General features: G+C 37.7%; 2 protein-coding genes across 2 annotated transcripts; one reads left to right on the forward strand and one right to left on the reverse strand.

The window, feature by feature from the left end:
* The first annotated feature begins 1,619 nt into the window (after window positions 1-1,619).
* On the forward strand, window positions 1,620-7,310 carry LOC149837101 (uncharacterized). The gene is made up of 3 exons (XM_090007246.1): window positions 1,620-1,776; window positions 4,030-4,230; window positions 7,132-7,310. Exons 1-3 carry the CDS (start codon window positions 1,666-1,668, stop codon window positions 7,165-7,167), a joined length of 348 nt encoding a protein of 115 aa, XP_089863372.1. The 5' UTR covers window positions 1,620-1,665; the 3' UTR covers window positions 7,168-7,310.
* A 2,944-nt stretch (window positions 7,311-10,254) lies between these two features.
* LOC149837102 (non-canonical heme oxygenase HOZ, chloroplastic-like) lies at window positions 10,255-19,961 on the reverse strand. The gene is made up of 9 exons (XM_090007247.1): window positions 19,624-19,961; window positions 17,132-17,320; window positions 16,876-16,978; window positions 16,690-16,769; window positions 16,518-16,580; window positions 14,523-14,614; window positions 13,277-13,388; window positions 13,073-13,198; window positions 10,255-10,630 (listed from the first exon to the last, which is right to left on the reverse strand). The coding sequence occupies exons 1-9, from the start codon at window positions 19,921-19,923 to the stop codon at window positions 10,511-10,513; spliced, it is 1,185 nt and encodes a 394-aa protein (XP_089863373.1). The 5' UTR covers window positions 19,924-19,961; the 3' UTR covers window positions 10,255-10,510.
* Window positions 19,962-21,389: the final 1,428 nt, after the last annotated feature.

The following is a 21,389-nucleotide window of genomic DNA, read 5'->3' on the forward strand; positions in this document are numbered from 1 at the left end:
GGCTAGGACCGAGCTTTAAAAAAAAAAAAATAACTGTTTCGGGAGGCAGGACTGGGCTTGCCCCCCCCCCTAGCTACGCCTTTGTGTATATATATATATATATAGAGAGAGAGAGAGAGAGAGAGTAATGCTACAGTGTTCTAGGAGCACCTACTCCTACCTACTGAAAATCATAGTTGTAGGTTGCATCTTCTCAATCAGACCTTATAGATGTACTTAACACAGATTATTTGATAGGAAATATTTTTTGGATCATGTTTTTTGAACATCAAAATAGGTTTTTTTAATTCATGAAAATTTGGTACATGTGAGCTGTTGATTTTTGAAGATCGTAAAAACCTACATATATACCATAATCACATGATCCAAAGCATATTTTTCACTAAATAAAATGAAAAAAACACTCAAATTTTGATAATTTTAAGCTTCTATTAGGTGGGAGTAGGTGCTCCCAGAGCACCCTATCATTACTAATATATATACAAGTTGTAAATAATAAAATTTGAACCTTAAACCTATTAAGCCAAGCTCAAATACAGCATAAGTATTTGTTTCAACTTAAGCAATATTATTTGAACTCTAAACTTATTGCTTGCAACCAAAACACCTTGACCATCTTCATTCTATTATAAGATATATGTAAAATATATTTATTATCAATTAACAAGTTCCAGCCAAGTCGAGCTGAATATTGGTCATTCATTCTCGAACTTGTCGAGCCTATTTCACAAGTTCGAACGAGCTTTGTACGAGCCGAGCCATGAGTAGCTCATCTCGTTTACAGCCCTAGTCTAGTCGTGCTTATTAGATGGTTCATTGAGTTTGCTCAGATATCCAATCCATATTCGATACATTATTTGAAAAATGTGGACCTCCAAAATAAGATCCAACTGTTTCTTTGGATCGGTTTCAGATGTATTTAATCGGATCATTTTTTTCAGATGTGGGCAAACATTTTGGGTTGGACTTATGTTCAGATTTTATCAAATCAGATCCATTTGCAATTTTTACATGTAAAAGAATGTCCTTTTTGTTGGATCCTGTACTTACACATACATTTTGGGTCTCCAATCAACGAGTAATGCGCTGGTTTTGTCCACTTGCCCCGTTCTGCTCCTTCAAAATCATATTTTTTTGTTATTTTTTTCTCACATCTAACACCATAGATGTGATCTATAGGTTTTGTTTAATGGGAACATGCTTTTGGATCACCAAAATCTGACCTGGATACAGGTTTTTTGGGTGCTGCAAAATCAATGGTTATAAAGGTTTTACGATTTTTCCCGGCTCATAAAAACATGTTTTTCAGCGAAAAAATATGATCCAAGAGTGTATTTTCACTAAATCAAGCATGCTAAACACATCTAACGGTTCAGATCTATCATAAAACACTCCAAATTATGGGAAAGAAAGAGAACATGAGGCCTAATATGTTCAGTTATCTAAACATTACCTCTTTTTGTATCATGGGATCCAGGTTCGGATCCCGGTCTCTTGCATGCATCTCAGATCCGAATTTGGATCTGACAAGACATGATCCGGCCCCTACCAGTCTGCACCTCACATCCCTTGGGTTTTATTATGATGATGAAGGGTTATATCATCCCTCGCTCGTGGCTCCTGCTTTTCCCATAGTAACTCAAGAGCAGAAGCAAGTGAGGTGGGATGCCGACTCTGAACCTCTTCACCAACCTCCCCGTTGATTCGGTGGTTGCGTCTGACATCCTCAAAGACGCAACCAAAACGGTTGCCAAAATCATTGGCAAGCCTGAATCTGTAAGTATGACACCCCACCATTTCCTCTTCTTCTTCTCCTCCTCTCTCTATTTCAATCATGCACAATTCTGAATGTTTTTGTTTGGTTCTGTTGACATGGGTTTCCTTCATTACTCTGTAAACTTCTTTCTTGGGTGTGAAATGATGCTCTGTAGCCCCAAGAAATTGCAGTTTCCCCTTCCCTGAATATTGAACCAGCTCCCCGCAGAACGTAGGAGAGTGCCAGAAACGGTAGATGCAGCGGGTCTGCAACCAAAGAAGTACTCACAGACGGATGCACACACACTGTTACAGATTAACCCACCGTGACACACACACACACACACAGACACACACACACATGGAATGAGAAGGGAGTGATACATTTCTGCATCACTCCCTCTGAAGGCACTGGTCCAGACAGTTTGCTGCTGCGGATCTGATTAAGACGTTACCCTTCAGAGTTCTCCAAGATCTGTTCCATCAACCTCGCCTTGGCCAACCTCAGAAGCTCCACCCATTACACATTTTCTGAATTCGGACTGTCACCCCTGCTGCAATCCGCTCAGTAAAACATCTATAAGGTCCCTAAAGACGATTTTCTGTGACAGAAAAACCGATCCACTAGGTGATGACGCGTTGTGATGAAAACCTCTATTTTTCAATCTGATTTCGGTATTAACACACCCATGCATGATTTGTCATGCCATGAGTGATCTCCTAAGCGGTAGACCACCCCTCCAGAGTGCCTTTTGGCAGCTATTGCATAGTGGGGGAGGACAACGCCAAGTAAATGTCTTGAAAACGCCATCACAAGAGAACCTCCACTTCACTTCATCCTCTCTTTGAGGCCACAATAGAATCTTAACTTGACTGATGAGAGTAGACCACTGATCAAAGATTAAATCTGAAGGGTTTCTTCTTAGTACCAAGTCCCAAGTTGCTGCGGAAGACTACCATAGTTCAATAACCTGGGCATATCTTCTTCTTGTGGTGTCATATAGGTTAGGGAATACATCCCTAAGCTGCCATCTTCCCACCAATAGTCCTGCCAAAACAGGGTTGTGTTGCCATTCCCCACTTCAACTCGAATGCCATGATCCAACCCTTCCAAACACCCGAAACCCTCTTCCAATTTTGATTTTCTGACCACTAGGAGGGCCACCGCTTTAAGTTATACTTCTCAATGTAAAGGACCTTAATTCTACCTTCTTTATTGCAAATCGACCATAACCATTTTGCCAAAGGTGCCTTGTTAAATTTATGCAAGTTATGTATCCCTAAACTGCCTAGATGGAGGAGTTGAGCAATTACATGCCAACTTACCAATGAAGTATATGAGCCTTCTGATTTGCCCGACCAAATAAATCTCTGAAATAGTCTAATAAATATTTTTTCCACCTTGTTAGGGATTTTAAAAATCTGCATGTAGTTGTGTAGAGCATGTAATGTCGGTTTCCTTCCTATCATCATATTTGTTGGTTGTGCAGTATGTGATAATTTTTGAAGGCTGAGTGGCTATTTGCTTCTTTAATTTGCATTTTGATGATTTTAGTGGCTTCCTGCTTTCTTTTGAGCGTTTTTTTTTTCAATCTTCGTCTATGCCTGATGAATTTTCTGCATGTGATGGTTTTATTTGATGAAATAGTGGCTCTTTTCCATGAACCAAGTCTCGGTAGATAATTTTATTTGTTTGAGTGGTTTTTGTTGACCTTTTGCTTCCTTCTTTGCTGACATGGGTATATCTGTGAAGATTTTGACAATGGCAGTTTCTGCTTTGATCTTCTGCATCTTTTGTGAGTAGGTCTCGTTTTTTCATCTTCTAAGCTTATACTTTCAATGGATAATTTAATGTTTCCTTTTAAGTTCAATTTAGGGGTTTTCTTTGGTTTCTGGGCTTTATGATTTCATGGATAATTTAAACTATGGTGAAATCAGGAAATTTCACCTCCTTTAGTTTAAAATTGTGGTTTTTCCCTTTTGGGAGAAGGTGTTATCTGGGGTGGATGATCACAGATAACCCCTTTATGAAACCAACACTACAGGTCCATCGGTTATTGTATACCCATAATTTTAACAGATGAATCCGTGATTATTCTTATTTTTCTTTTATTGATATTGGCTTCATGTAATGTAGTTGTATGTTTTACTTACCTTTGTTTCTTTTTCTTTTCATGGTATATGTACTATGTAGCATTGGATGATTATGGTGAATGTAAGTGTAGCCATTGTATTTATTTAATTTTCTTTCTTTTGGCTTCATGGATTGTTCAGTATGTTATGATTATACTGAATAGAAGTGTGCCCATCGCGTTTGGTGGAAGTGAAGAACCAGCTGCATATGGGGAATTGATTTCCATTGGGGGCGTTGGTCCAAGCGTTAATGGGAAGCTGAGTTCAGCTATTGCAGAAATTCTTGAAACTAAATTATCTATTGATAGTTCAAGGTTTTATATCAAGTTCTATGATGTAAAGGTAAACATTAGGATGTTAGTTTTGACTTGTTCTTTTGTTCATTGTTTTCTTATGTTGCTTTTTTCCCAGAATCAGAATTATGTTTGCTATTCGTGGTTATTATCAGATTCATTGGCATATAGGCTAAGGATTGAAAATTACATTCGTGCATCTCGTCCTATTTGCTTATTTGCTGATATGTGGTCACTGTTTTGAATGAATAAACACATTCTTCATGTAGATAATCCTGTATGTGAATGAAACTCTACCAATTTCTTATTCTAGTAATGAAATTCCCAGTTCTTAATTTCATTCCCTTTTTTCCTCATTGATGCCGTGTGAAGTTTTTTGTTGACTCTATATGGACTAGAAACCTCATTAACTGAGCATCAGAAATTGTTGCATCTGCCACAAATTTTCTGCAACAGGCCTAGAAGAAATTAGATGTATCTAGAGATATAAGCAAGAGAGTCATCTTCTGCACCATACAAGAAATTGTTGAATTAATTAAATGTGTACGTAAATGAAGACAAACTACCTTAATGAATCCAGCAAGGAAGCATCAGATGTGAGTGCATGTGTCCTCAACCCAGTGTCACCTATATCGGCCATATTTTGAAAATATCGCTTTAGTATCAGTTATTTCAAGGTAGCCGATATCGCTTTATTCAAAATATCGCCAAGAACAAAAATATTGCAATATTTTTGGAAAAAAAAATATTTTATATATTTTAATATTTTTTGGTTTCTTTTTGTATTTTAAAATCTATTCAAAGTTATTTCCTTCTATTTTTCCAAGAATACCTATTATTTTCTTATTATTTTTCATATTTTTTGTATTTTTACTTTTGAAAATCTCTCCGAGATACCCTTGCCGAGAAATATCTTGAACAATACAGGTGACTATGCTCAATCAATGAAGATAAAGCTCTGTTTGGAAGCCGGTGTTGGAGAGGAGATGAGAGGGGTGATGGGTGTGGAGATGAAAATGAGAGATGAGGATGTAGTTGAAAATGGCCCATCTCCACTCCCAACACCATTCTCATCTCCCAAAACGATGTTCCCAAACTGTGAGTGTAGGTGGTATTAATTACACCCTCATTAAATACCATCTCCACTCTCATCTCATCCCATCTCGGGCTCCCAAACAGAGCCTAAAATGTCTTAATGAATCCAACAAGGATGTGGACTCACAGTATCATCATGGTCAAATAATATGAATTTTCTTTGTCACGTTCCACCAAATAGTTTCATGTTAAACTTCAATTCATTTTAGTAGAATACGATTGGTCATAATCCATCCAATACATAGATGGAAATCTTTATGTTGTATTATATACTAAATATATAAGTTTAGATATTCATGTTTGAACAGTTATGTGAGAAAATAATTTCTACAAAAATATTAGGTGCCTTCTTTCAGACAGGAATAGTGCTATACATTGAAGTTAAGGGTACATCCTTCTGCCTTGTAGTAATTGTTTGGACAAACATAATGTGTTATAAACATAAATTTTGTAAAAGAAAATTTGTAACAATAGGATGCACTAACAGTGAATAAACTAACAAGTGTCATGTCCGGCTCTCTAAGAGCATCAATGGTCAATATTTCTCTTATTCTTACTAACAATAGGATGCACTAAAAAAGAATGCCATACATGAAGATAGACACAGTTTGTCACTATGAAAAACTACCATTTGGATATAAAATAGTAGCTGCTCACGGCAAAATTCAAGATTTGCCAGGAGCCTAATGTGGCACCCGTTGCTAATCTTGGAAATTGTTGGTAAAATGATGTGTAAATTTATCAGTGATTGTGCTATCACAGGAGAACCTATTGCTTCCATTGGTATGCCATCATTGATAGAGGAAACTAGCTTCACTATGTAGTAAGCTGATGGGGATCCTCTGCTATGTACACACCCAGTATTGATCCTACTGCTCACTTCCAATTTGCTTACAAATTTATGTGCATATCTTGTGTAGGAAGCTTGTGTTACTAAGTGCGCTATAGGATATACATTAGTAACTTCTGCCTAGTAATGGTGAAAAAGGGGCTTCTTCATTTCGTAGTTTGCCTAAGAGTGAGCCAGGGTATTAGTTCTCAATGTGTCAGTAGCGCTCTAGATAATCCTATGTTGTTTGAGTTCTATAGGCGACTAATTTTCTGCTCAAGGACAACCTACTTTTGTGCCAAACCTTTATGAACTTGCGAGAAGGCTAAATTCGACTCAAGAATTTGCTTCTCTTTTCCTAAAATGTATTCAAGTACTTGGTTTGACTCCATTTACCAAATTTTCCCGTCATGAATAAGATGCAACCGTGGTGGTGTTTTTTCAAAGGACTTTCAAACTCGGACAGTATTTTCAAATGTCTAGATATACCTTATCGTCCAAGCATTTTGTCATTCGACTCTTTTGGAGTTAATCTAGTTATCCAACACATTATGTTGATACAGCAAGGCTATTTATTGCCTTCTAAATCGAGTCTCTTTCAAAGTCAGAAGCTTGAGCAATGGTAGAGTGTTTGGGCATAAACTCGTGATAGCTGAAATCAGTCCTCTTTTTATAGTGGATTAATAGATGACATTGGCCAACTTAGTGTTGAAGTCTTCTGCATTTATCTAAAGCTCAAGATATGTGTAATCTCTAGGTTGACTTCTGAACAGGATGAGATTGTGAGCTGAAGAATGGTTTCAGGTCTTGAATATTGAAAGCATAAGCTTTGATTGTAATAAATTAACTGATGCCCGATGCAGCTTATTCTCTGGAGGCTTTATAATTTTTTTTAATCTTTTTGTAAGCTCATGTGCTGTGTTCTTTTTTACCATTTATTGGAAACAGACTGATTCAATCTATTTTTTCATCATTCTTGATCGTTGATCTTTGCTCTCATGATCGGTTCTTTCCATTCTTGTGAAGGGAAACTTTGTTGGATTTAATGGCTCTACATTTTAAGCATTTTGCTTAGTGTTTACTGCACCACAAATGGAACCATTTTCTGAAGATTCTGGCACTCTTGCGGGATTCTGATTGTAGCTTTGGACCTAGATAAATGAGACTTTGTTAACTCCAGCATGAAGTGACGTAATTGTTCATGTTGTATTCTCTTTTTTCTAATGAAATATATTTCCTTGAGCCATAAAATTTATCCTGCAAATATGAATTCATTCGCTACATCGTATCTAGCTTTTGACTTTCAGATGGCCACAGGCTTCTGAGAAGTTTTTTGAATGTGCTACATTTTACCTAATCCTCAAGCGATGGCAGTGATTAAATTTTCATCATTACAGAAAATTGGCATAGTTTTGCCTGACTCTTGGATGTTCTCAACTGGACCTATAACCAGATTTACACAAAAAAATTACCGATAAATAGTCCCCTTACGTGCATGGCATGCCAACTAAAGCTCTTGAAAGTTGAAACAACCAGCAAGCAAATCATTACATCTAACTCGGCTTCATCTGCCTCTTCTTTCTGAGGATGCATCTTCATCTCCGGCTGCTTACTGATGTTCCTACATATTTAGCTCCATTAGTTGTAAAAGATATAAACATTGCCTAATTTCAGGTTCTCAATCCATTGGTGGTTTCTACCAAAAAACAAAACTTTGGACAGGTCATCCCAGGTCGCGTAGGTCGCACACCAGAGACAAGCTTTAGCTTTGCACCTGGCTGCTGCATGTCTTTCTTCATAGTCTTCTGTCCATGGTGAATATTCTCTGTTTTGTGATCAAGATCGTGGTAAGTGTTTTAGTGATCAACTTAGATGCGAATTAACCAAAGAATCGGGCATTTGTGAGTGAATGCGTGTGTCAAAGTGTTTCTCTACATATGCGAAGTTGCAAAATTCAAAGCACTTCATCGTGGTGGGGGTTGATCTTGGTGAATTCTAAGAAGGTTGATTTGAAGTGTTTCTCCAGCTATGAACACCCACTTTAAGTTCTCTTTTACCGTGGAGAACACATAAGGGTGGTATGCGTGACCATAAATCTTATGCAAATTTTGGTATCCGGGCATGGACCCATCTAAAAGAATGGGTCATCCGTCACCTCAGACCCATTGAAACAGGGATGCTGGCCAAGTTTGGATTACATTGAACCATCCAAATCCTTTTATCTAGGGATGTAAATGCATCGGATTTCGTTATCAATGTAGCATATAGTAGACCTAAGCAATCCGATATTGGTTGATTGGTTCAAATTCAGAAGGAGAAAGGGTAGTACTGAACCTGACTAATTACATATATTCAGATATGAATATCCATTGAATTTGGATGTAAAATCCTAGACTGAATCCAAATCCAATTATTACTTGGATTCAATTTCCTTTAGACATTGGATAATATCCAATCCATTGACATCCCTCCTTTCGTCCCATGCCTCTCCCATGAGGAACTTGAAACCAAGCAAGAGACAGATGACAGGACCTGGACACATCATTGCATAAATGGGAGAATCACTTGCTTTTTGTCTTTCCATTTGAGATGATCTATCAGATGGATTTATCATGTCCAGTGAAAATAAATCCAGGCCTGATTGGGCCAAGGGCATCGCCTCTCCTGGACACAACCTCTCAAAACAGAAGGTAGATCATATGGTACATATGGCCAGTTTGTCCAGGACCAGAACATGCATCTCTTATGATTTTAGCAAAAGGACCAGTTTAAGCCAAGCGTTACCCGGGCTTTTGTGATGCAATAGTTGGTGAGAACGCTGCCTAGGAAGTTTGAGAATCATTCTTCATCCATGTGACTCGGGTTTCAATCAGCACATGAAAACATTAGGGATGTTATCAGCTTCAGTTTTGACATGAACTGCTATCACATGCATTTTTTATTTAAGCATAAAACAAGACTGAAGAGGGTGACTTGTGAACATCACCAAGGCTCTGTTTGGAAGCCGGTGTTGGAGATGAGATGAGAGGGGTGATGGAAGTGGAGAAGAAAATGAGAGATGAGGCTGGAGTTGTCAACTACATACTTATGAGGATACAGTTGAAAATGGCCCATCTACTCCCTCTTCTCCGCTCTGAACACCATTCTCATCTCCCAAAATGAACACCATTCTCATCTCCCAAAACAGGGTTTTCAAGCACCATTGTGGTAGGTGGTATTGATTAAACCCTTATTGAATACTACCCCCCCCCCCCCCCCCCACCCACCCATCTCCAGCTCCCAAAACAGAGCTAAACTCATGGAGGGCATCCCTTGCCACAAGGTAGAATCTGGGTGTACTCCCCTGTGGTCGGGCAAGGGGGTACCTCAAGAGTTACCAACTAGAGGTCTGAAAGCCTAGCCAAAAAATAAACAAAGAAAAGAATGAAAAATAGAGCTGGGCTTTTGTTTTTAGCTAGGGATGCAAATGGGTCGGATCCAGGATGGAGGTTTTTCAAATTTTGGCTGTTCCGGACCTGACCAGACCCGACTCCCCAATGTATTTAGCTGTTCCAGATCCGAACTGTTTGCATCCCTATTTTTAGTCATGGAATCAACCCTGTCAAAATGGTCAGGATCTAATATGCAGCATCTTTAGCATTCTGTCAAAATGGTCAGGATCTAACATCGTGGATCCCTATTTTTAGTTCGGACCTAATATGCAGCATCTTTAGCATTATGCTTCAAGGGACCAACACCTGTCAAAGATCTTTCACCCAATGGGAAAACAAGAGGCACAAACTTTCACTAAACTAGTTCACATGGAACGGTAATCTGATCATTTTGACAGAAGATAACTTGATAATTCTCAAAGTCGAAATAGTAATCTTCAATGAACCCCACATATGATGCCAGATCCACGGAATTTATAGGAACATCACGTCCATGCCAAACTATAAGTTATAGGACAGATAGTATAGAGATTTAAGTAATTCCTTTGTTTTGGAATCAAAATGATGGAGATTGACAAGTGCAGAAGACACCATATGATCAACGGGCAGTATGGGATCCAAAATCATACACCACATACAGCAGTTATTAGCCTATAGCTCTGATAGAAGACAAAGAAAAGTAGCCAGATCAACAGGTTCAAACATCATGTGAAGTATCACCATGCTAACACCATTCTCCAACTTATTTCCGAGGAAATAATAAAAGTTACATCTACTAATAGACAGGATTTTTATATTCTAACAAGCGCCCAATGGTTCTTGTGACATCACAAACTAAGTTTGATGTATAAACATATGTAATCATCTCCATATTCATGGAGAGAGGTGCATTTAGCTTTGACTATAGGAAAAAGAAATGATGGCCAATAATTTTTCCCACAACCAAAAGAGAGGGACAAAAAACAAGGTTGAGGTTAACCTTTATAAAGTAAATTTAATCTAGAACCCTTTACCAATTTTTGGAGAGCAACCTTCGCTTCCTCAAGAGTTTCAACTTCATGGCCAGCTTGAAATGGTATTCTTTGAATGTTGAACTGTGCATAAAATGAGGTCAGACATGGCAGGTAAAACAAGTGACAACATACATATTACAAGGAGTCCAAAAGTGGTGGTATACAAGCATCAGACATCTGTGCATTAAGACCAATCAGCATGCAGATTAAACCCAAAGACCATCATGCATAATCACAACACACCTATTACAACGTTTATTAACTTTTGTTTAGCATAAGGAGATTATTACTTCCTCCTGAAAGTAAGCATGTATGGAAAACTGACATGAGTGCAGACACAACCGTACATAAGTGTGCAACATAACATGAATGCAGCATCCATTAGGAAAGATTTTAACATAGAAATGTTTGCATGTAAATTTGCAAGGCTGACCGACATGCATGCAATCAAGAAACATAAGACCAAATCTACATGCATACATACACAACACGGTTCACACATCGTGACCTTGCAAGATGCAATTCTAATCTGCAACTACAGACAAACAGGTTTTTTTCTCTAGACTTCCTTTGATATATATATATATATATATATATATATATATATATATATAGAGAGAGAGAGAGAGAGAGAGAGAGAGAGAGAGAGAGATCATAATCAGATATTTTGAAAATAAGTGATATTATTGTTTTTCAAGGTCAGCCAATATTTTCCCGAGATTTTCAAAATATCACCAGAACCTAAAATATCATGATATTTTCGCGAGATATTCCCGAGATTTCAAAAAACATCTTTTTTATATAGTTTAAGTATCTTTTTTTTTATTTATTTTTTTATTTTAAAACCTTTTCCAATTATTTCTTTATATTTTTGCAAAAAAATACTATACAACCTATTGTTTTTTATTTTTTTATTATTCATAGCTTTCAAGATTTTCCTGATATTTTCCCCAGAAAAATCACTTTTTGAAAATATCTCCGAGAAAAAGCCTCACCAAGAAATTTTATATATATATTGTTTACATCCATTGAAAGTTATGCAATGAATAGCAGTTTCCACAAACCAGAGAACAAAAACATTAAATACCCCACCAAGTTCACAGAAGGAGGCATACGGGTTTAGGATTTGGCAGCAGTACATGTTGAATATAGGTGTCAAAAACTCTTGAACTTACCACAGACATGGCTTACTCAACTTTGCCTAGGTGCAAAGCTAAAGCCGTCTTGGCCTCAGGCCCAGCTGGAGGAGGCCATTAACAAGTTAGCCACCTCAACTACTCAAGGTTAGGGGTGGGCTACTGGCTGGGCGGCCTGATGGATCAAGCTGACCCAGCCCACCATGGGCCAGGTTCGGGCCAAGGTTTTGTTACGAAAACCGCGAGCAAGAAACAACCGAAGGAAACAATAAACAAGAACGATCAAACCAAACACAGCAAGGACACAGATTTACGTGGAAAAACCTCCCCTCAAATCCGAGAGGGAGTAAAAAACTACGTCCGCCCAGAGAAAAAAACTTTATTTCTCTTTTTCGACAGTTACAAGAGAGAAAGAAAAAAAAGAATTTATACAAGGCAAGGGCGACAACCCTAAACCTAAACAAGTCAAGTCTGATCCATAAGAAACCGGGTCTCAAACATAAGCCCAAGAAAAAATTTCTTCGGGGGGGGGGGGGGCGCTGCCCTCCTAGGACCCACGCCGGGGGGGAGCCCCCAGACACCCCTTTCTGTAAGGGCAAAAACTCTGAATCAGGCTCCACAACTCATCAGGTTTTAGGCCCGAGCCTGTTATATACGTAGGTCAGCCCGATGGGCCTGAGTTATTTATTAATTTTTTAATAATAAAAAAATTAATTATTGCATAGTAACTTCGTAACTATTATTATTTACCTAATTAGTTACATTAATTTTATGAAAACTAGAAAGATAATTAATTGGGTGCATAGGAAGTTGGGAACTTGTTAATTATTACTATTTACAAATAGATTTGGGTCGGTTCGGGTCAGACCTGACCCACTTCACATTGGCCCGTTGGGCCAATAAGCCAGGACATGGGCTGCTCTTCAAATCTGAGCCCGTTAAGAACCGGGCCAAAACCCAACCCCTTAGTATATGGTCCGGGGGCTGGGCCACACTTAAATCCTGGCAAACCGAGCTTTAAACGGGTCGGGGCTGGCCCGATGGCCACACCTACTCAAGGTAGACCAAGAAACTCCTCCTAGATTGAGTAATCTGAGTCTCTTGGTAGCTTGGACCAAGGTAGTTGAGATCTTATCTACGTTAGTTTCCAGTAGCCCATAGAATCACCAGAACTCATACAAGTGGGTCAGTGACAATGTCTGATGGCTTCCCCTGTTAGTTCAGTTTTAGTCATCTTGTGCCAGTTCTTAAATAGCTGATAGAACCCATCCAAACTCTCTGCAGCCAGATTCTCTGAATCCTCGAAGTTCCAAATTAAATCCTAGATTACATAATTAATAAGACTTATGAATCACTATCAAAAGACCAAATGCTAAGTGAACCACACCTGTGTACCCTGTCTAACTCGGATATCAGTGCCTTTGCTGTCTATGGATATGAGAGCTGCATCATCTATCTCTGAATCTACTGATAATAGCTCTTTAAGCGGCTTTGAGAACATCGCATTGAGTTCCTAAGGAAAAGCCAACCAATCTTACATTACCAAGGAAACCCACAAACTATGAGAAGCATTTTATAATTAGAAACCTACCTTCAGATGTTGTTCTCCCCCATTCACAGCAATTTTATCAGGCTGAAGTGTTTCATATTCATTGACATCTACCCAAGCAACAGTGCCGAAACCACCAATAAAGTAGATATCACTGCAGATTATATCACAAATATGAAAATCAAACCCTGAAGAAGAAAATGATCCTTCCTAGCAATAACAGAGTTCGGAAAAAGAAAGAGAAGAGGAGGCACTCGAGAAAATCAAGTATCAATAAGCACTTGGGTCATTATAAAATACGACCTCCTGCTTGAGCTGTTTTGCATGTCTTGACACCAGCTTGGCACAGGCACCGCCTATATCGCACGGGCAGCACTGGGAATGCATGGGGGGTGTCCGTGTGTAGTGCAAATCTCCCATGGGACGTAGGCAAAGGCTTTGGGTGCGCGGGTAGGCGGCCCTTGGTGCGGCAGTGCGGTCCCAACTGTGCATGGTGGCATGGGGTTGTGCAAGTGAGTGCACGGTGCCGGCGAACGGGTTTGGGTGCAAGTGTCAATAAGCACTTGGGTCATTACAAAATACACTATACTTTTTTCCTATCATCCACATGCAAAGGTAAGGGTATAAGTAAGCTCTATTTGATTCAATAGACATTCTTTTTCCATATCTACAGCTTTACAACAAAAAATGAATCAACAACAAGAAAATTTCAACTCTAGGTTAAAGTTTGGTTACATTTATCACTGACAAATGATTTAGATGGACAGGATCATACATTGAATTGGTCTAGTGAAAGTTGTCCTAGTCTAACCAAGTTGTGACTTACATCAACAGTACCCAAGCCACCTGAGTTCAAAGGAGACTTGAACCAAGACATGAGTCACCACATATAATATGCATGTATGCAGATCCGAATTCATTTCCAGCCAACTTATTTTCAAATCAATCAAGTAGGTCCTCCACAAATTGCCCACATCTAATGGCAGTACAAAAATGGGGTTTTGCCACATGCAATTACCTTACCATTCATACACTTATTCCTTTTTTTTTCATTAGTTGTGGTTTTTGGGTCTGGGGGGCAAATATTTTGATCTAAAACAGTTCCATGATGTGGATTGAAGAATTATTTCCTTTTGACTAGAATAATCCTATTGAATAGCCTCTCTCTCACTCTCTCTTATGAAAAAACAACAACAAAATGCAATGTTAAAGGTAGTTCAGAAAACTGAACCCTTTGCAACAGCAGCTTCAAGAATGCAACTTTACACGGTATCATTCAAGGACAAACCTGATACATTCCATTCTGTAATAGTATAAATTTCCCCACTGTTGGGATGCCCCTTGTTGATGTTTTGCAATGTAGTGTTTATGAGCCCATTCCTACAAATATGATCCGTTAAATAAATAAAGTGCAACAACCTTGTAACAAACAACTGCCAAAGTGAGCCACAAGAGAAGTTAAGGTTTACATTTTATCACAATAAACTAAAAAAATACCATTAGTGACAAAAGGACACTGCTATGAGATGAGCTAAGACAGTTCCCTTATGAGGGTCTATGCCTCAAAGATTTCATTGATCAAAAAAGCAATTACATAATGAGTTTACTGTATGTGAGAAGGTTGACACTGACAGTTGGAAAAATTTACTTTGAGAAATTGAGGTTAGCAAAAAAATAATGAAAGAACAGGAGCACAAAAATGATAACAATGAACAAAATAATGATGTAGAAGACAAGCAAATGCATCTCATTTATTCTATTTATGATGCACATTCTAACATGATTCCATATATTTGATGTACTTGGATTACAAATCTTTTTCCTTATTTTTCTTTGCTTCTCTCTTTTAACTTACCTGGAGTGTTAATATTGATCAATATCATCAACCTTTATATTGTAAATTAAGCATTTACCCATTAGTACAGTATTGCTTTTACAAATATAAACATGTATTTTTGTGTGTTACAACTTCCACGGCCATCCGTCATGGCTAACATGTTCACCACAAACTTATACTATTAATAAATCTAAAACACCTTAACGGTTTCATGCATTAAGCATTACCATGATGGCATTTTTGTACTTTCATAAAGAATAATGACACATTTATTAGCAGCACTTTAGATATGCACAATGACTTAAATTTTTTTCTTTTTACATAATTACTAAAATTCCATGATGGTGACACATTTAATTTTTAAATTTGTTAGGGTTTATGTAGTCAAAAACACTAGGAGACACCTATGTGTTGGCTCATCTAGGTGCCTAGGCTTGCCTATGCAATGATTAGGCATCCCCTAGAAATCTACACAAATCCAATAATTTTAAAATATAGTTACAATTTCTTCTAATGTTATGAATAAAAATACATGCATGATTTTACAAGTGTCCTCAACCCAGTTGCCTGCCTTGAACCTAGTTTCTGCTAGGCATTGTGTGACCACCTAGATCGCATAGGTGCCTAGGTGAGCACCTAGGTGTACTTTAGACTACTAAATTTAGGGTTATAAGTTTTTGTAATATATATAGGGTAATGTTTTATTACAAACATTTGTAGCATGTCCAAAATAGTGGGGATTGGCTTTGAATCATGTTTTGTTGACAAAAAAACATGATTTTTATGACTCGGGAAAGTATCACACATTGTAGGCTGTTGATTTTTGAAGCCTTATAAGAATATGGGTAATGTTTTGTTACAAACGTTCATAGCATGTCCAAAATAGTGGGGATTGGCTTTGAATCATGTTTTGTTGACGAAAAAACATGATTTTTATGACCCGGGAAAGTATCACACATTGTAGGCTGTTGATGTTTGAAGCCTTATAACAACCTGCCTATGTATCGCAATTGGATGATCTAAGAACCGATTCCCACTAAAAAAAACATGTAGATCACATCAACAAGGTTAGTTTCATGAAAAACAACAAAAAAGATGAGAAAAAAAAAACATTGGTACCTACAAACGACTGTAGCAAATATGGTCCCACATTATTTATATATATATATATATATATATATTAGTTTCATGAAAAACAACAAAAAAGCTGAGAAAAAAAACATTGGTACCTACAAACGACTGTAGCAAATATGGTCCCACATTATATATATATATATATATATATATATATATATATATATATATATATATATATATAATGCGGGTCTATGCATGCATGCAGGCAGATGTTTTGGTGCATGTATAGCAAACAAGAGATTCTCAACATGATAATTTCATCTCTACAAATGAATACTCTGAACAAAATGCTTTGCACCTCAAAATCACCTGTTTATCAGCAGGAAGTGGGTAAACATCTCCAAAAATTGTTACTCCACTCCATCCAGGTACCTAAATTTGAAATCGGTTGTCGACGATGAAATTAAATCATGAAGAGAAACTATTAACAACCATACGTACAACAAGGATAAACATGCTTCACACCATACAGCCAGATTACCTGAACAACAAGTGTACATCGTGGATCAGCTAGCAAATTTCTCGTGTGGATAGCCAATGGTGAAAATGAAAAGATTGGATCTGTAAACATGATGAGAATTATTATATCTTGCTAAACTGAAAAATTCTATTCACTTCTCTTTCACAACAGTTTATTTACAGCCAAGTTCTCAAATATCAGACTTACGGCCCATTGAATCTGGTGCGAAGTCAACTAGTGAACCAAATGGATACCCCTGCCGTCGATGATGCATACGTGACATCACAGTGCATAGGTGAGCAAATCTGACCTTGAATTGGTAACACATAGGTGGCATGCCAATAGATTCAGTAAAGGACATAATGCCTTCATTTGCAACATCAAGCAAAAATGACTTAAAATATCTGCAAAAAAAGTGAACATCCATTAAAAGACAAGATTCCACAACAGAAAATAGTTACACCTGCTCCATCAGATTGCGAACTGCCAAGGCTGGCCGAGGTAAATCATGAGCAGAAGTAGCACTCTGAACCCCACCAGAAACTGGCGTCCTGAGAAGTCCCCGACTTCCACCACTCATTCCAACCATAACTGGTGTTGCCATCAAATTCTCATCAGAACCTCCACTGCCACATGCTTGACTTGAGCTATCCTACAAGTAGAAAATGAAGCAAACAAAACAAGAAAATCAAAAGTGAAAACATATGAATGCATCCTATGAGACAAATAAACTCCGTTTATCCATTTTTTTTAGTTGTATCCATGTAAGAAATAATGAATTTTGCACTGACAAGAAAATTCCAGTTAAACAGTTGACAACTGACACAAGTTTATTTGTATCTAATGCCACAAGCATGATATAGAAGATATACAACTTTTGAGTAAGCAACTTGAAGAGAATACAATGTACTAGAATGGTTATGCACACAGGTTGATTCATTATTCAAGCTTCAAATAGAGTTAGGCTCAACAGCTGCAAATTAAGTTTGAGGAATGATGACTGTTTGATCTGCACATCGAACAGCTGTTGTATATGCCAAAGCACAATCAATCTGCCTGTTTCATACTCTTGTCTCCAAACTCGTGATGGTACATATTAAACCATCTCAAGTTTGAGGGGGAATGTGAAAATTATACTTTTGACTGTGCTAGGGTCATAGTTATTCATTTTCCTATTTTTTTATATTTCTTTATGTACATTGTTGTAAACACTAGTTAGTTAGGGGCATTTTAGTTATATTCTTTACTATGTGGTGTTTGCCCTAATAAAGAGGCTCGGCCCATGTAGTTTTCTCTTAAGGACAATATTACCAAAAGGTCGTTCTCCATTCTCTATGTAGAAAAGAAATATAAAAGTAAAAGTGACTGAAAATATCACGATATAACCATGATATCGTGATAATACCACAATAAAAATGAATTTGAAAATCTCGTGATATTTTACCTTTAATGTCGTTTACCCATTAAAAAGATAGATATAGGCGATATTTTCAAAATATAGCTGATATCTGTGACTATGCTATTTTTCAACAAATATACGCCCCGTCGCACCCACACCTACATGAGATAGCTTGTGGGTAGTTTGAAGGTAGCTGAAAATCCCTAAAGAAAGGTCTCAACCAAGAAAAGCTTGTATCCTTGCCATTTAGGTGATCATACAACAAATATCCGACCAAAATATTAAATATGTAGAAGGCAAGCGCATGAGGAACATCCATTGAATAGATGATTATTCCTCTCTTCCCATATCACTACCACACAGTAAGGAGACAGCAACATACCGCCATTTCCTGTTATGCAGATTGAGGAGGACCCAACAAAAGCCTCATAAGACATGCGTCCCCAGAGGCTTCAGTAGTCAGAATGGTTCACGACATAGTCAAAATGTCTAAAAAAGGAGGAATTCCAAAAGTGTGCAGTTGATTCCTCATCATAAGCGCAAATTACAGGCATACTGGGTCTGCAGAAACCCCTTCTTTTCATATTTTCATGCATAAATCACTTAGTCCAAAGGCACTAAACATAGAAAAACTCGTGATCTAGGAGATGGGCCTAGTCCCAAAACACAATATCTGGGAAACAGCATCACATGTTGTTTCAGCAGCAAAGTGAAATTTTGCAACTTTCCCCCCAAAAAATCCAGAGTTGCGATGCTAGTAATAGAAAATGACCACAAGTTATCATAAAAAATAAATAAATAAAACACCAGATAGGATTCCCTAGTTGATTATTTGTGCAACTTAAAGATAATCATGAACTCCAAATACCAAAAATGCTGGTCTGCCAAAAAAGCACGTGAAATGCTTCATGTACCAAGAAGAAGGAGAATCCATCTCTCCACCATTTGGAACTAAAAGTCCCAACAGTAAAAGGTGCTGCCAGGCCAGGTGCACATTTCCAGGTGCAGTAAATATTTCGTGTGAAATGAGGTTAACGATTTTGACAGAATAGGTATGGTTTGAAAAGAACATGCCCTTTTTAAAGCACCAAAAAAATACCACTCAGTTCAATTAAGAACACTTGAAGAAACTGTAAAAATTGAACTTGAATAACAGCTTTAGCGGAGTAGAGTTAGATCGTAAAGATCACCTCCTCAGATACCAATTCGATCACTGTTGAGATGAGTGAGTTACTAAAGGTCTCATTAACAAATTTGTTTCTTTGAAGATAAACAAATGAAACGTATTAGAATAAGAAAGCAGAGAAGCTCAAAAACGAAATCCGAAAGCTACTTCTTTTGCAACCCAAAATCCATAAATTCTTCTAAAATTTAAAAATACATAAAAAGGGAAGGAGGAGAAATACAATCAAACCCATCGATCACATATCAAAAGAGATTATTTTCTCCAATAATTAAGAGCCAAGAAATGAAAACCACAATTTGAAGGAAATTACAAACCACCCACTTCGATAACCACCCAAAAAACAAAACAAAAAAGAGTCGGAATACTTCACCTCATTCGAAGAAGCGTCTTCAGAAACCAAATCGAATCGGTTTTCCGTCGTCCCCCAATCGGCACCACGATCATCCTTCTCGTTGGCGACCGCTCGAATCGGGGAAAAAGAAATTCTCAAGCGAAAACCATGATCTAAACAAGCTATGTAACACCCATGATTGCGACGATCGGCGTTTTGCATGATCTTAGAGAACCCAACCAAGGAAGCCGACACTCTGCATGGTGATGGCGATGACTGGAACAATGGAGAAGATTCTAGAAGTCTAGGTCTCGAGATAGAACCACAGATGGCTTCCATAGTAGAGAGCTCGAGCTACAGAGAGAGAGAGAGAGAGAGAGAGAGTCAGAGACGATTCTTTTTTGGTTTTTGTCCAAATTTTGGACCGTTTCATATTAGAGAGAGAGAGAGAGCCGTTTCAGATTAGAGAGAGAGAGTCGATAGTCATTAGTGGTTATCACAGAGAATCCTGTATTATCATATATACTTAGTCCCGAATCTAATACCAATATCCAATCCATCCATTCATCATGATTCAGTAATTTTGTGATGTGACGCATAAACAGACCGGGCCCGGTAAGGGACCATGAGCCGGGCCCAATCATAATCGGGTTTAGGTCATGGTCCAACTGGATTCTTAGGTCTAACTGCCAAACGGGTTGCAGTTTGTCAGGTTCCATACATTTTAATAGAGTACCTGGCTCATTTTAGTTAATCGAATAGAGCTCGATCAGACTTAGCAGCACCAACCTTATTCAACGCGGGTCGGGTACCTGAGACTCGAAGTTGGACAAAAACACACACTTAGAAACCAACCTCAGTAGTGGCTTAAAGTTGGGATACGGCCTGATGGCGGCCGTCATGGGATGAGTTTGGGTCAAGGTTTTAGGTTCGGGCTCCTGGGCTGAAACCCGGCCTCTCATATAATTAGGTCAGATTCGGGTTGGCCTGTTGGCTCGATGAGATTAAGCTATTTATTAATTTTTAATAATATAAAAATTTCAAAATTTAACTAATTGTATAGTAACTTGATAACTATTATTATTTATCTAATTAGTTGCATTAAGTTTATTAAAACTAGAAAGATAATTAGTTGGGTTCATGAGAACTTGTTGATTATTTATTATTTACCTAATTAATTATACTAATTAGTTGAGTTTAGGCTTGGCTAATGAGCCAAAGCCTATTAAGAACCGGGCCAAAGTCCGGCCCATTAGTAAATGGGGTGGGCTATCTTTGGGTCGGGCCGACCCATTGTCCACCCCTAAGTTGGGATCTATGTGACAAATATCGCGAGATTTATAAAAAACTTGCCATAATATTACGAGAAATTGCTTAAAAGTTTAAAATGGCAATTTCTTGTGAGATTTTCAAAGTGTGACAAATATCGAGAGATTTACATTTTTAATATATATTTATCGTGAAAACCCTCAAGATTTTTATTTTAAATGTATTTTATTTATATTTTCTTATAAACATTATTTTTAATATTTTTTAAAATTATTTTTTATTGCCAAACTTTTGCCAAAAAAGTGAGATTTATGAAAATTTTCACAATTTTCAAGTTTTTTTTACTGTCATATTTTGTCAGTTTTTAACTTTTGTGACTATGGTTGGGATAACTAACCGGGGTCCTTATGGTTGGTAGGAGCTGTCACTACACGTATCCCTGTGGTGGGACGTTGCAGGTTCAAAGCCCCAATGGTACTATTGAATAATAACCGGTGTGGAGGGGTCCCCCTAACTCCAGCTTGCCTTTAAAAAAC

The sequence above is a fragment of the Nuphar pumila genome, chromosome 5 (assembly GCF_984573655.1).
Source record: "Nuphar pumila chromosome 5, dmNupPumi1.hap1.1, whole genome shotgun sequence".
NCBI classification, from domain to species: domain Eukaryota; kingdom Viridiplantae; phylum Streptophyta; class Magnoliopsida; order Nymphaeales; family Nymphaeaceae; genus Nuphar; species Nuphar pumila.

Bases quoted from the DNA above. Each gene is read 5' to 3' on its own strand.
- LOC149837101 (XM_090007246.1), top strand. From the start codon at position 1,666: ATGCCGACTCTGAACCTCTTCACCAACCTCCCCGTTGATTCGGTGGTT. The intron at 1,777-4,029 runs GTAAGTATGACA...TGGATTGTTCAG, and splicing joins TCATTGGCAAGCCTGAATCT to TATGTTATGATTATACTGAA. The intron at 4,231-7,131 runs GTAAACATTAGG...ATTCTTGTGAAG, and splicing joins TCAAGTTCTATGATGTAAAG to GGAAACTTTGTTGGATTTAA.
- LOC149837102 (XM_090007247.1), bottom strand. From the start codon at position 19,923: ATGGAAGCCATCTGTGGTTCTATCTCGAGACCTAGACTTCTAGAATCT. The intron at 16,979-17,131 runs GTGTAACTATTT...TACCAATTCAAG, and splicing joins TTCGCAATCTGATGGAGCAG to GTCAGATTTGCTCACCTATG. The intron at 13,199-13,276 runs GTAGGTTTCTAA...GCTTTTCCTTAG, and splicing joins GGGGAGAACAACATCTGAAG to GAACTCAATGCGATGTTCTC.